At 40.4% G+C, this 13,209-nt stretch overlaps 2 protein-coding genes across 3 annotated transcripts in view; both read left to right on the forward strand.

Moving 5' to 3' along the window:
* LOC129730066 (trichohyalin) overlaps positions 1-1,753 on the forward strand; it is a 106,460-nt gene extending 104,707 nt beyond the window's left edge. The window contains exons 3-6 of one of the 2 annotated variants that reach the window (XM_055689087.1): positions 311-409; positions 476-607; positions 673-1,356; positions 1,417-1,749. In XM_055689087.1, the coding sequence (XP_055545062.1) occupies positions 311-409; positions 476-607; positions 673-1,356; positions 1,417-1,494 (993 nt within the window). In that variant the 3' untranslated portion in view covers positions 1,495-1,749. Of the gene's footprint in view, positions 1-310; positions 410-475; positions 608-672; positions 1,357-1,416 lie in introns of both variants that reach the window. The other variant, XM_055689086.1, reaches the window with a different exon arrangement.
* A 7,267-nt stretch (positions 1,754-9,020) lies between these two features.
* Positions 9,021-10,206, forward strand: LOC129728195 (jerky protein homolog-like). Its single transcript, XM_055686611.1, has 2 exons — positions 9,021-9,455; positions 9,505-10,206. Exons 1-2 carry the CDS (start codon positions 9,021-9,023, stop codon positions 10,204-10,206), a joined length of 1,137 nt encoding a protein of 378 aa, XP_055542586.1.
* Positions 10,207-13,209: the final 3,003 nt, after the last annotated feature.

A 13,209-nucleotide genomic window follows, 5' to 3' on the forward strand; every position in this document is an offset into this window, starting at 1 on the left:
GCTCGGGGCAATTTCAAGCGATATATTCATCCGCATTGTACACCCTCCGGCATAAGCTAGAGTAATGGTGATTACGTTTCATTTGTTTTACGTTTGCCCACTATCATTTACACAGAACTTTATACCTGTTTATTCATTATAATCTCACAACATTTGTTTTCACTTTCATATTGCTACCCCCTACTTATCGCTTCATCCATGCGCCATATGGCATTCGTCATAACCATCTGTAAATTGCACTTGCTTTACCGCTCGTATTTGGCACAACATCGCCCCCAATGCACTGACTTTCCACCCGCTTAATCGGCAGTATGAAGAGCTCGAGCGTCAAAAGTATCTCATTCTGAGTGGAAAGTACAGCCTCTACAATTGCCCCCGCCGATTGATCCCGTTGCACAGTGTAGTTTTGGTAAAAAATGTTTTCAATATCTCTTAAAAAAATTGTCTTCCGATTTTATCTTTCTTGCCAACAAAGGCCAAAGAATTGGATAGAGAGCGCAATCTGATCCTATCGGGAGCTGGTGATTCCATCCCCGATGAGTTGAACAGCGCAGTTTTCAACGTCAACAAGAAGACAAACCAGGAGATCTGCAGCAAACGTGAAAAGGTAACTGGTAACAACTTCGTTCAACCCAAAAACTTACTTGAACTGTGCGTGTATTCGTTCCGTAGCTCAAAACCATCCGGGAGAAAAATGCCGAACGGTTGATCAAGCAGGGGCTCCGTTGGGAGCGCGAGCGGCTCCAGATGGAGGACTACAACCGGCAGCAGGAAATCGAGCGTCGTTCCCGTCGCGAGCAGCTACTGGAGAAGGAAAAACTCTACATGATCGAAGACGATGAGCGGGCACTGAATCTACTCCGATTGAAGACGAAAAAGGGACCCTGCCGGGATATGGACTTGCGAGCTTTGCTCATGCAGCAGAGGGTCGAACTGGGCGAAAAGATTCAAAAGCGTGACTTCGATACGAACGTCGAAAAGCGGATGGATTCCGACCGAAGCAAGGAGAAGAAGAAGAAACGTCACCGGAAGCAACCGAACAAGACAGTGGAGGGGCAGCTTGCTTCCCCGGAGGAAGGTTACATCTCGATGAATCAGGGCGAAATTCCGAGTGATTTGGAGTCTTCGATCATGATTAAAATTGAGAAGGACAGTAAGGATTCTGGGGACGAATCGGATGCGTTGGACGATGCGAGTACAACGGAAACCGCGGAAGGTGCTGGTGGCTCGGAAGCTGAAGATGCCGAAACAGCCGAAGCTGAAGCGATGAAGGAAGAGATGAATAAGGTGCTGGAGAAGAAGAAAGTTAAGGCACGGAACGAGGATCCGAAGATTACCCGGTTGAAGGAAGCGGATGTGAATAGTTTTGTTTCATTTTATTATTAAAGGAGTTGCTAATATTTGCTTTCATTCCAGACGGTTGATGATATTTATAACATTGCCGATGAGATAATAGTGCTCGAGAAGAAAAAAGTCAAGAAAGGATTCAAGTAAAAGCGCGGCGATGACATCTTCTACCTAGTGGAACTGCAGAAAATAGTTTGTTGTGTTTGTCAGCCAAGGCGGATAAATTATCATGTGATAAAATTTGTAGCGATTACATATGTTGATTTCGTAGAAGAAAAAAAAAACTGTTGTTCGATGCACAAACAAATTGATACAATGTATAATAACTATAGATGCGTGTTATAATCCAGTTGAAAATGAAAAAAATAAACAGCAATGTCAGATTTTTTTTTCTTCATCTATAATTTATTTGACACGGCACAAATACAATTCAATGTTTAACGGCGCCAATTATATCTGGTAGCTTACTTTCTAAAGTATCTTAATAACTAAAAGCGAATTTTTTATCCTCGCTGCCGACTACGAGCTGAAACTAAATCTAACTTAAGGCTAGAATATTTTGCATTAAAAGCACAGGTTTGCTGTTTGATGGTTTTCATTGCCATAGGTAAGCAGCATATTAAATTTGTTCCGCTGCTGGGCCAAGATATTACGGACTGGCATATTGGGTTGTTTCCATCGGGCCTTGAGAGTATCGTGCGAGTCTGATTGCTGTTTCCGGATCCGGGGTCTTAACGTGTTCTTGTCGTTTGGTTGGATGTAGGCGGAAGGGGATAGGACTAAACTGGGGCGTGGATGGATTTCAGGAAAACGTATATAAGGGACATGTAGGATAGGTCACGGCTCGTCAAGACATCACGAACAGGAACAGCCGGCGCCTACCTTCGGCCTGCAGGGAAGCTATCAATCTAGACCTGGCGTCACGGTGTACATGACCAAACAACGTGCTCTATGTCGTGATAACCTTCACCACAGATACAGATCCCACTCTCCCCGAGCCCAACACGACGGAGATGCGCGTCAAATCTATAGTGATTGGACATAAGCCGGGACATCACGCAAATGAAATCCCGACCTACATCCAACCCCTTGTACCACGGGTTCGTCGACACCTTGGGGATTATGGAATGTAGCCACCTTCATAGTTCCCCTTTGGTCCAAGAATTTTGCCAACTGATGATCGTATTCTGACGTACAAATGCGAAAAATTCATTAAAGGCAATTGGTCTTTCATAAATATCACCGTTTGTTGCGCCCACCTTAGCCAAAGAGTCCGCTTTCTCATTACCCGGTATCGAGCAGTGAGAAGGGACCCACGCTAAGGTAATCTGAGTAGATTTTTCGGATAAAGCACTCAGATGTTCCCGTATTTTCCCCAGGAAATACGGAGAGTGCCTAACATCTTTCATCGATCGGAGAGCCTCAATGGAACTGAGACTGTCCGTAAAGATGAAATAATGGTCCGTGGGCATTTTTTCGATAATCCCTTGGGTGTACTGAATTGCAGCTAATTCTGCGACGTAAACAGAAGCAGGATTATCGAGCTTATGGGAGACGGTTAAATTGTTATTGAAAATACCGAAGCCAGTGGACCCATCAAGAAGTGATCCGTCAGTGTAGTACATATTGTCGCAGTTGATGTTTCGATATTTATTGGAAAAAATTTTAGGGATCTGCTGTGCAATGTCAGATTGATTGTGCCGAAAAATCACCAAATAATGGTTTTAATGTTCCCATTCTTGAGAAATTTGATCTTGAGAATTTCAAGTTTGAAAATTAACCTTCCAAACATCATAGAACAATTTGATTTGGCACAGTTTTTGTATGAAGAAAGACTTGCTAAACTTGCTGAATCGATTTTTCGTTAATGTCATGCTATTAATGCCAAACTTTGCACAGTGGCACAGTGGTCGGAAGCCGGAAAAAACCTCGATTTTTCTTGTCAACATTATTGATGTTTTGCATATTTCCGAAGATTCTCAAAGTGTAAAAGACCTTTTCCCAAAGTTTCATGACAATCGGTTGAGATATCAATTTTTAATCGCACTTTGAATGTTGCTATATCAGGCAGTTTCGATGATTTTCATGTTTGAAATCACAATTTTTAGCTCAACTTCAAACACCTGACACTTCCACAGTTTTGATCCGATTTTGATTCAACAAGTTTCATTTTGAAGGGAAATTTGTGTAATTTTTGGTTAATTTCAAGACTTTCCAAAAATATAACCAATTTCTCAATCGAGGTAAAACATATTGCAGGGAAGTTAAAAAAAATCATGTATTTCTAATTTCATTCCTACCGTACAATCTCGTGAAACAGTTCGGAACGATCGGATAGCCAACATTCAATGGGAAATTTATTGTACTTTTCAGATTTTTGGGTCCCGTTTTGCACATCGTTGCTCATAGGGAGATATTTTGAAAATAAAACTTTGGAGACGTATGGTGGTCAGTTGTAAAATATTCAATTTCGTATATTTAAACAACATGATTGGCTGGGAAGTATACATGAGGTTTTTTTTCCAGAAGTTTCAAGCATTTTTATATAAACTTGTAAACCGCTTTCAGTACTGCAAGATGTATAACGAGAGAATAAGTTGAATTGATGAGAAAAAAATATAAAAAATATATATCGTCTTTTATGTTTTCAATGACGTTGAAATTAACTACAATACCATCTCATAATTTTCCTTAAAAGACCTCTAACTTGTCGCAGAAAGATCTTGGATTGGTCAAACGGCCTCAAAGCTAAAAAATTGTTAAAATAATATAAATTGAATTAAGATGATTCTTGCACCACCCTAATTCAGAAAGGAGTACCCTAGGAAGCAAACAAAATATATGCGATTCTAAAGTTTTTCGATGAAGAACAAGTGTGGGAACCACCCTAATATTCGTCTGAGCACCTATATTCTTCCCGTCGCTTTTATTTCGCTCTTCTCATCGCTCTTAAGTTCCGACTACTCGACTTAATTGAGACTACTAAAACTACTTTTACTTAAAAAAAAGTTAAATTTTACAGTAATTGAAAAAATAAGAGCAATGAGATGAATGTAGGTGTTGAGATGAATAGAAGAGCAGTTCTCCTATCAAAATTTTAAACAAGATTGAAGCAAAAACAAAAACCTGATCATGAGAAAGGTCTAAAGGCACTTTAGGTGCATAAATTGCTATTTTCGACATTTTCTGACATCAGAAATGAGTTTACCACTCCAAAATTGTAATAACATGTAAATTCCAATCATATAAAAAAGACTTTTAGGTTTTTTCCGACTTTTGTATGGAGACCTGCCACTGTGAGTGGGTCCAGGCGACAAATTAAGTGGAAACTTATTTTGCGAGTCGTCTTTGATACATTTCATAATTGATATTGACGGCTATTGAATTCTGAATCTAATTTGGGGTTATTTCTTCATGCGTCTTTTCTAGCTTATAGGAAAGTTTCCGTGCATTTTTTTTTTGTTTTTCGACGTAGATTACGTCTTACGGCAACATATACAGGGACCCAACTTCAATACAGGGATCCAATTTCAAAACCGAAAGCATCGAAAGCGTCACTAAAAATTGTCCAATTTCAAACGTTCTAAACTCAGTCAGTTTCCAACCTATCGATTGGAAAATCATTTAAGCACCCGTCCGAATGCAAAAAACTGTAATCTGATTGTTCGAACTATTGTACTATTGAAAATTGTTGAACATTGTCGAAACGCAAATGTCGACTTTTGATTGGTCGCTTGCTGCCTTTCCCTGAAAAGGACGACAGAATGGAGTACCTAGTTAGCCGGGAATGCACTCTTTGGGCTAAATAAGAGACTGTTTCTCCTCAAGCGAATCAGTTTACTAGCGGCAGGCAGCAGCAACACAACTGATGCTCCAGCGTATTTGGAATAAATTTGGCAGCTCAAATACTACACTTAGAAAGTTATAACCGGTGTTTTTTGCCCCATAATCCTTGAACTCTCAGAATAGAATATCAGTAGGCCAAGTACTTAATGCCATTGCACTATAAGATTTCGGGTGGACAAATATCAGAAAAGTTACTGTTACCGAACTGTTTTTCTTTGTAAAGTAGACACTTTAACTAAGAAAGTTCGAAATTTCATAACTGTAGCAAGTACTATACCTTAGGTATCGAGATATAAAGATGAAAAATGGTACAAAAATGCACATCTATGTTCGAGGAGACCTAAAGTCTAATTTTTTTTTTGATCATGATAACGAAATAACTATTAAGTGAATTATATTCTTATAAATGTTATTGATTAGGTTTTAAGAAAAACGTGTAGTCACATGGTTTAATGGGTGGAAAAAGGTAAAGAAAGCATACAACGAAGAAGAAAATGTCGGCATCTTTTTACTCCCAGGAGTTCCCGGGCGAGGTCCTTGTTTTTCCCAAGTTTCAGATGGCTACTAACAATCGGCGATCATTTGCTACTAAACGTTCAAAACCGTTTTAGATTTTTTTTTTTTTTTCCTAGGAAATATGTGTACAAAATCCAAACAGTTGTTTTTTGATCTTGATAACAGAATGACTATTAAGTGTATTATATTATTATAAACGTTATTGATTTGGCTTTCCGAAAAATGTGTGGTTAAATGGCTTTATAAATGGACATTAGAAGACGAAGCATGAAAATGAAAAAAAAGTATCGCTTTCAACATTATTGGAGGGCATCTTTTGATTTCCAACCTAAAGGTTTAGCCATCTACTAACAAGTGCTGAAGAGTTTTGCTGCGACCAAGCAATTTGGAATGTTTGGTCTCTCTAGGAAATGCTCAAATTAAATATATTGTCACCCTATTTCGAGACCGGACGGCCTAATACGCAAATAAAAAAAATACAAGGCTATTTCATTGCTTGGTGATAAATCTCTGCAATTTTGTAACAGTAAAGCCGCGCCAGACGGGATCACCAGCTTTAATGTACTGGTACAAAATGATTTCCTAGTCGCTCGGGATCGCTTCAAAGTGACGGAACCTTTGTCGGACCGATATTACCCACCGGTAACTATCGCCGTGCCCGCAAAACGATAGGCTCTCCTCCGTGACTACCCTTCGAAAACTCCCCCGCTTAAGCGCCAGTACCGATAAATGTCTGTACTGCGGGGAAGCGTGTTTTGTACAAGCCCGGCTAATCCTCTCAGGGCAGGTCAGGTAAAGCAACTAACTAACTGTCGAAGCGAAAATCTAAGATAATCTACAGGACGGTAACAATAGCGGAACGGTAGGCTTTCTTACTAGTAAAGAAACACAGTTGTACAGTGCGTACTTTTTTATTTCTGGCTCCCCTACTTTATCGACCCTGTACAACTTTATCGGGCATGCGGTATTTTTAACTCTAACCTGTTTGCTGGTTTCTTGCTGGGTCCAACGACGACGAGGATGGTCGCTTAGCTACCACTTGGTTATCACCAAGGAGCTGTCCAGCGGGGAAATTAATGTTGACGATTGTTGGTGGTGGGCAGGTTGAGGGCGCCAGGCGTAAACTTTGCCGACGGACACTGGGGAGGACTCCTGTCGACTCCTTGATATTCCTAGCGGAAAATAAAAAAACCTTCGCCCGAAGGTTTCTTCAGGCGAGCGACATCAACTATAACGTTGTACTTTTTCTTTGACAATGCACAGTTTACGGTTGATACTAGCAATAATTTAGGTTTTGTTCATAGCCTCACGTGGCCAGCTGCCTATCTATTAAAATTATTTATTTAATTTATTTCTATAATTTCATTTTTCCTCTAACTCACTCTCTCTTCTAAATCTTTTTTTGTAACTTTTCTTCCGCTTGGGTATGATTTTTCTTCCGTTTATAACTTTAGTATAAATTCTTCCGTTTAGGCACTTTGTCTCAATTCAAAAATCTCTAAAAGCCTTTAGCTTAACCTCGATAGTCTCGGCAGTCTTTGAGGAAGGTTCACCAGTAATAGACCGATGCTCAGCTATCGCTAACTACTCAGAGCCAGAGTTTTGACTCCCGCGGCACGAAGTAACGCTTTACGTGTCTTGCTCTGATTGGTCGATCAATATGGAGAAAATCGAAAGCTCATATTGATTTGATTTATCGACGCTTATTTTAAGCTTTCGAAAAGTAGCCTGGTTTCGAACCCCGTCTATGGAAGCTTTAATTGTGAGTGGTATAAATATGCAATTCGATTTGGATTGCCGTGCTTTGAATCTCATGGCGATGAAATCATTTACGGGTTACAATTTTCAGCAAAATCTTCAACCTCAACACCTGGAAAGAAACGTTTTTTATACATATTGTACCATATCTCGGGAAAGCCTTGACCAATATTCACAAAACTTGACATACCTGTTCCCTAAACTTCAGAGGAAGGGAGGGAGGAGAGGATCTGAATTCCGAACAAGTCTGTGCATTTATTTTTGTTAGGGAATTAGGATCCCGTCCATTGATGATGTAGTTGCGGTGGTCCCCGTGGTTCTGTGGTTAGCGATGTCGGTCGGCTAGCTCTCCCACACGGTTGTGATATCGGGTTCGATTCCCGATCGAGTCGAGGTCTTTTTCGAGCTGGAAATTTTCTCAACTCAGCACTGAGGCACGGTGTATCGTTGTACTTATCCTACACATGCAAATGTGCCAAAAACAACATCGATAACGAATTTTTTCAACTACACTGTTCGTTCGCTAACTGGGCTGAGAGCATAGCCCAGTTAACGAATGTAGCTCGCTAACTGGGCTGACATTTCAAATGTCGTCAAAGACCAAGGGGGATTTCGATGCAATGGTGGTTTGAACCAAAATGTGTACGAGTAGTTTTTTCAACCCTGGTACATAATATGATTTTGAGAATGAGGGATATCGGTTCATTTTGCAACAAGTAAAATAAATAAATAAATGAATGTTTTAAATATAGATTGTTTCATTCATAATTTCGCTAGGTAAAACTCTCCAAGCGAAAATTGTAAATAAGGCCAACATAAATATGTACACCGCAAATTCTGATATTTAGCTGTACATATATGCACTTCTTTTGAATTAACCGTTGCCCGGAAACATGTTTTTTTTCACAAAACATTTAGTTGCTATGACACTCCCTGGAAACATATAAATAGACATGCAAATATCCTGTGTAACTCATTCTCTCGAAAAAATTGGACGGAGACAGTACAACTCCAGCAGAAACGAAATGGATATCGCATCAAGATCAAATTTGAAACGAAAACAGAAGACACTCACATTGCATGAAAAAGTAAGAATTATTGAAGACTTCGAAGGAGGAGGCGGAACGTACGAATCACCAGCCCGGAAGTATGGCGTGGGATCATCTTCCGTATCTCAGTTTATACAACACAAAGAGGAACTCCGAACAAAATTAGACAGCTATCGAGAACACGGAGTAGAAAATAGAAGAACGCCCAAAGAACAACGCTTACCGGTGATGGAGAAATCGCTCTACCTGTGGATTCTCCAGCAGCGAGAAGCCAACATTCTCGTTGCGCCGGAAGCATTGCGACTAAAAGGAGAACTATTGCTGGGAAAACTTCAAAAACGTGGACATTACGTGGACCAAAGCTTAACATTTTCAGATGGTTGGATGCGGCGTTTCAAAGCTCGATATGGGTTGCGTGCCAAGCGAGTAACAGGTGAGAAAGCATCAGCCGATACAGCAGCATACCTAAGATTCAAGGACATTTTTAAAACCTAGCTAATCGAAATGGGATTGAAAAAATCTCAGGTCTACAATGCTGACGAGTCAGCCATTTTCGTAAAGCTTCTAGCATCACGAAGTGTAGTGCTTTCTAACGAGCATCAACCTGCCGGAAGAAAATTGAACAAGATGCGCTACACCTTTATGCCATGCAGCAACGTTGACGGTTCAAACAAATTAAAATTGATGTTCATCGGAACTGCCGCCAAACCACGCTCGTTCCCGGATAAGGATAAACTGCCTGTATCATATTATAGCTCGAAGAAAGCTTGGATGACGAGGGACCTGTTTAAGTCTTGGTTCTACAACGAGTTTGTGCCAGCTGTGAGAGAGTTTTCAAACAAGTCCAATTTAGAGCCCAAAGCATTACTCTTGTTGGAAAACTGCACAGCACATTACGATGGAGGAGACGATTTAGTGTCGGACGATGGATTGATTAAGGTAAATTGGTTTGATGTTACGACTTTTTTGCATGCTATTTTTTCCTTAGGTAATTTATCTCCCACCAAACGTCACTTCTGAGTGTCAACCGATGGATCAATCAGTAATCAACGCAGTTAAAATGCGCTACAAGAGAAAACTGATGCTGAGGTTAGTTTTGGAAGATGAGGACCTGAAGTTCGAAGACCGACTCAAAAAAGTTTCCCTACTGCACAGCATCGACTGGTTAGCAACCGCCTGGAATGAAATAGGTTCTTCTACCATTGAAAATTCATGGAAGAAACTGATTCCCCAGTTTCCTGATTGCGAGTGGATTTCTGCTAACACTGATGAAACTGACAGTGAAAAAGACATGAGGGCTCTTGTCGCGGCTGTGAATGCTTTAGCAGGCACCGTGACTTCTGACGAAGAGGTGAATTTATGGTTGACGGATCGCGTGTACGATGAGAACCGAAACCCAGCTTGGCTCACTAGCGTGGTATACACGGACGACGAAATATTAGATTCCGTTTTGGGCGAAAGCGGCGGTAACATTTCACCAATTAGAGACATAGCAGATGATTCAAATGACACACAAATGGACATGTCATCAACCTTGGGACAGAATCATCTGTATTCAGATTTTAACCATGCCATTAAATCTGTCGATTTTTTGATTTCTTTTATGCAACACGATGCTGCAGAAATTGTGCGGCTCAAATCATTGCGAGCAAAAATAGTCGAAGACGAATGGCAAAAACAAAATTTGTAATAATCCTTCATGTTTAAAACAAGTACCCATGTTATGAATTCTCCGTTAAAAAATATTTTGAAAAATTTAAATTAAACAGATTCAAAACCATTTTCTATTCTTTTCTTTTTTGACTCAATCTTCCATTCATATACCCTTCATTCGCTTTGACAGCAATATGCTAAACGCAGATTTTTGACGTTCATCTGCTTTTTAACTGGGCTGTAGCCCAGTTAGCGAACGCCCAGTTAAAAAGCAGCCCAGTTAAAGAGCACCCAGTTAACGAATAGTTACTGTAATCTAATTGATCGAGACCGCTATTAGCCCCAAGGCTAAGCGTGCGATATTGTTTTTTTTTTGTCCATTGATGTGAACTTTTGTAATACATCCCAGTCAATTGCTATACGTGTTCTTTTGCAAAATACAATGACCACTATTGTTGTGAGTGATCAGGTACCTGATCCGACACGCTGCCAGTCAGGTAAAATATGGTTTATGAAGCCAATCGCCTTTCCAGGATTCAAAAAACAAATCTCTTTGGGCTGTAAGAAACCACTGCCAAGAAGCCTTGATCTGCGTTTAAATAATGCACCACAACTGCAAAGCAGATGTTCCGATGTCTCGCGTTCCGTATTACAAAAGCGACAGATATCATCCTGAACCCGGCCAATGTTCTTCAAATGATATCTACTCGGACAATGCCCCGTTACTAGGCCGACGTATGTACAAAAAGCTCTTTTGTTGAGCTCTAAGAGCTTTTTCGAATGATTCTCGTTTGGTGTGATAAATCTTTTAGATTGGGAACACTTTTTGACATCAAACCAATTGGTTATCATTGGTTATATTTGTTCCTCCCAGCGTTCAAGCTCCATTTTCACTGCACAGTTTGATATACCGCAGAAAGGTTCTGGGCCGATAAACTGTGAGTTAGATCCTTGTTTTGCAAGTTCGTCTGCCTTTTCATTCCCACCAATGCAACAATGTCCTGGAACCCAATACAAATTTACTGAGTTTGTTTGACACAACTGTCGCAATGTGAGAATACATTCCCAGACAATCTTGGATGTACATTTATAAGCATCAAGTGCTTTCAGCGCTGCTTGACTGTCAGAGAAAATACAAATATTTGCATGTTTGTATTTTCTAGTCAGGCAAACATTCAAGGATTGCAAAAATCTCTGCTTGAAACACTGTTGGCCAGTGTCCCATTGCCACTAATATATTAATTCCAGGGCCAAAGATTCCTGCACCAGTTTTTGTACCTATTTTTGAGCCATCTGTGGAAAATATCGTTGAACCGGGACGGACATCAGGAACTCCGACTTCCCAGTCTGTACGCGACGTTTCGCATACCTTGTAGGGAATATCATGGTTATCCTGAGGTGCCATCCAGTCTCCATTCATACTCATCACGTCCTCTTTTGAAAAAGTCCAGTATAGTCAGGTGATCACCTGACAAGATAGTTTTTGTTCGTTTGAGCCTCAATGCACTTTTTCCTGCTTCTAGTTGCACGTATTCGTACAATGGCAACAGATGAAGAATTGCATCAAGAGCTTTTGATGGGGTGCTGCTCATTGCTCCTGTTATAGCAATGCACGCAAGCGGTTGAACATTATCTAGCTTTGTTCTGGCGGTGGATTCTTTGGTTTTCGGCCACCATACTAACGAAGCGTAGGTCAGTTTTGGACGTATAATCGATGTAAATATCCACATCACCATTTTTGGTCTCAAGCCCACTTTCTTCCAACGGTTTTGAAGCACAACCATAATGCACTGACCGCCTTGTTGATTGCATAGTCAAGATGTGCATTCCAGTTTAGCTTGGCATCAAGAATAACTCCTAAGTATTTTACCTGTTCACTGAATGGAATTTCTACTTCTTCAAGCTTGAGCGTTTTTAGATGGAATTTCCTGCTTTTAACGGATTAATGCTGAGACCCTCCTTTATACACCAAGACTGGGTTTACTTCAGAGCCTCCTGCATTCTTTCCGAAACTATGTTGTCAAACTTTCCTCTTACCAAGATGACTATGTCATCTGAAAAGCCCACAACTTCGAAACCTTTTGCTTCTAAGCTTTTGAGAAGATCGTCCACCACTAAAGACCACATAAGTGGCGAAAGAACTCCTCCTTGCGGACATCCTTTCGTTGCCCTTATCGTGAAAGACGAACCTCCCAACTCAGAAGTGATTTCTCTTTTTGCAAGCATGGGAATCCAGTCAACAATACTCGTGTGAAATCCTTTTTTCCTCATTGCACTAGACATTGAAGAATAGGACGCGTTATCAAAAGCACCTTCAATGTCTAAGAAAGAGCACATAGCAATTTCTTTAGCTGAAATTGACTTTTTAACTAAAGAAATTGCTCTGTCAAGTCTGTGCATGATTGCTGGCTTTTATATAAAAAACTGCACGCCTCTGTAGAAATTTGACCGCGATATAGTCACAAATGGTCTTGAATAACTTGTTATGATCATAACAAGTAAAATGATACCGATAGATGTAAAAATATTATGAAAATATTTTTGTCCGCTTGCTTATATGAAAATGTCCCATAGTGCATTGCAAATGTGTGCAATGAAGCGCAGCGATTTAACATCCACATCTCTTCTCTCAGATGGTTTCGAAGTACGATGCTGGCCTAACAAGCCAGTCGTCGTAGGTTCGAGTCTCGCCTCGGGAGAGACTGTTGTTAGTGTCAGTAGGATCGTAGCGCTAGCCCCGCAATTGTTCTGTACACTAAACAGGCGGCTGCGGAGTCCGTGTATAAATAAACAGGAGGTTAAGTTCCGATTTGGAATGTAGCACCAAGGCTTTGCTATTTTTTATCTCTTCTCACCAATCTCACGACGTCGGGAGGCTCGTTACACTGCAGACATTCTTTTGCTGCAGCTTGCATATTATCGTTAGTGACATCTAGATGAAATTTGGACAGATAAATCCAAAACCTTTTTTCCGTTATACCCCGTTCACACTACACTGCATATCACCTGATATCAGGCGATTGATGCTATGAAGGCCATA

Source organism: Wyeomyia smithii, chromosome 3 (genome assembly GCF_029784165.1).
Source record: "Wyeomyia smithii strain HCP4-BCI-WySm-NY-G18 chromosome 3, ASM2978416v1, whole genome shotgun sequence".
NCBI lineage: Eukaryota > Metazoa > Arthropoda > Insecta > Diptera > Culicidae > Wyeomyia > Wyeomyia smithii.